The sequence below is a fragment of the Pyxicephalus adspersus genome, chromosome 12 (genome assembly GCF_032062135.1).
Source record: "Pyxicephalus adspersus chromosome 12, UCB_Pads_2.0, whole genome shotgun sequence".
NCBI lineage: Eukaryota > Metazoa > Chordata > Amphibia > Anura > Pyxicephalidae > Pyxicephalus > Pyxicephalus adspersus.
In genome coordinates, this window is record NC_092869.1 from 1,483,235 (window position 1) to 1,483,799 (window position 565).

Genomic DNA, 565 nt, shown 5'->3' on the forward strand with positions numbered 1-565 from the left:
TTCCACCAGCAGGAGCTGATCGTAATTCTGCACACCGTCCCTATGGAAGGAACTCACCGACCTGGCCGGGTCACCTGGGGAAGACAGAATGGGGTGATGTGACTCCGTATAACACGGGGGGATCTCTGGAATGTTCCGGGCTGATCACTGAGACACTTCAGAACCTGCTGAGCCGGATTCACATCTTTCTAATTGCGGATTGGATGACAATTTGTGACACCTGTGCATCATCCAATCATCTCCTCCCAATAATGGGATCCCTGAGATTCATCAATACTGACAGATTGTAGAGGAATGGAGAACTCACCATAATGAAATACAATCCTGGGAAGGAACTCCCCGGATGAGAGCGGCACGACGGTGACAAACAGCAACGCCAGCCAATGAGGAATCACCCATGGCGGCATGATGGTAGGGCGGCAATCACAGGTCACCAAAGACGGATCTCTCCCAACACTGCAACAACAAACATTAATAAAACATCATCAATAACAAACAATTCAGGTGGGAGGGTGCAATGTTCTGCAGAACATACAATATGTATCTGTCAGGGGGGATGGGAGGG

At 49.6% G+C, this 565-nt stretch overlaps 1 protein-coding gene across 4 annotated transcripts in view; it reads right to left on the reverse strand.

Moving 5' to 3' along the window:
* LOC140341946 (semaphorin-4A-like) overlaps positions 1–565 on the reverse strand; it is a gene marked incomplete at its 3' end in the record, with an annotated part of 14,083 nt that continues 13,518 nt past the window's right edge. For all 4 annotated transcript variants that reach the window (XM_072427908.1, XM_072427910.1, XM_072427909.1 and 1 more), the window contains 2 exon segments: positions 1–74; positions 308–456. In XM_072427908.1, the coding sequence (XP_072284009.1) occupies positions 1–74; positions 308–407 (174 nt within the window).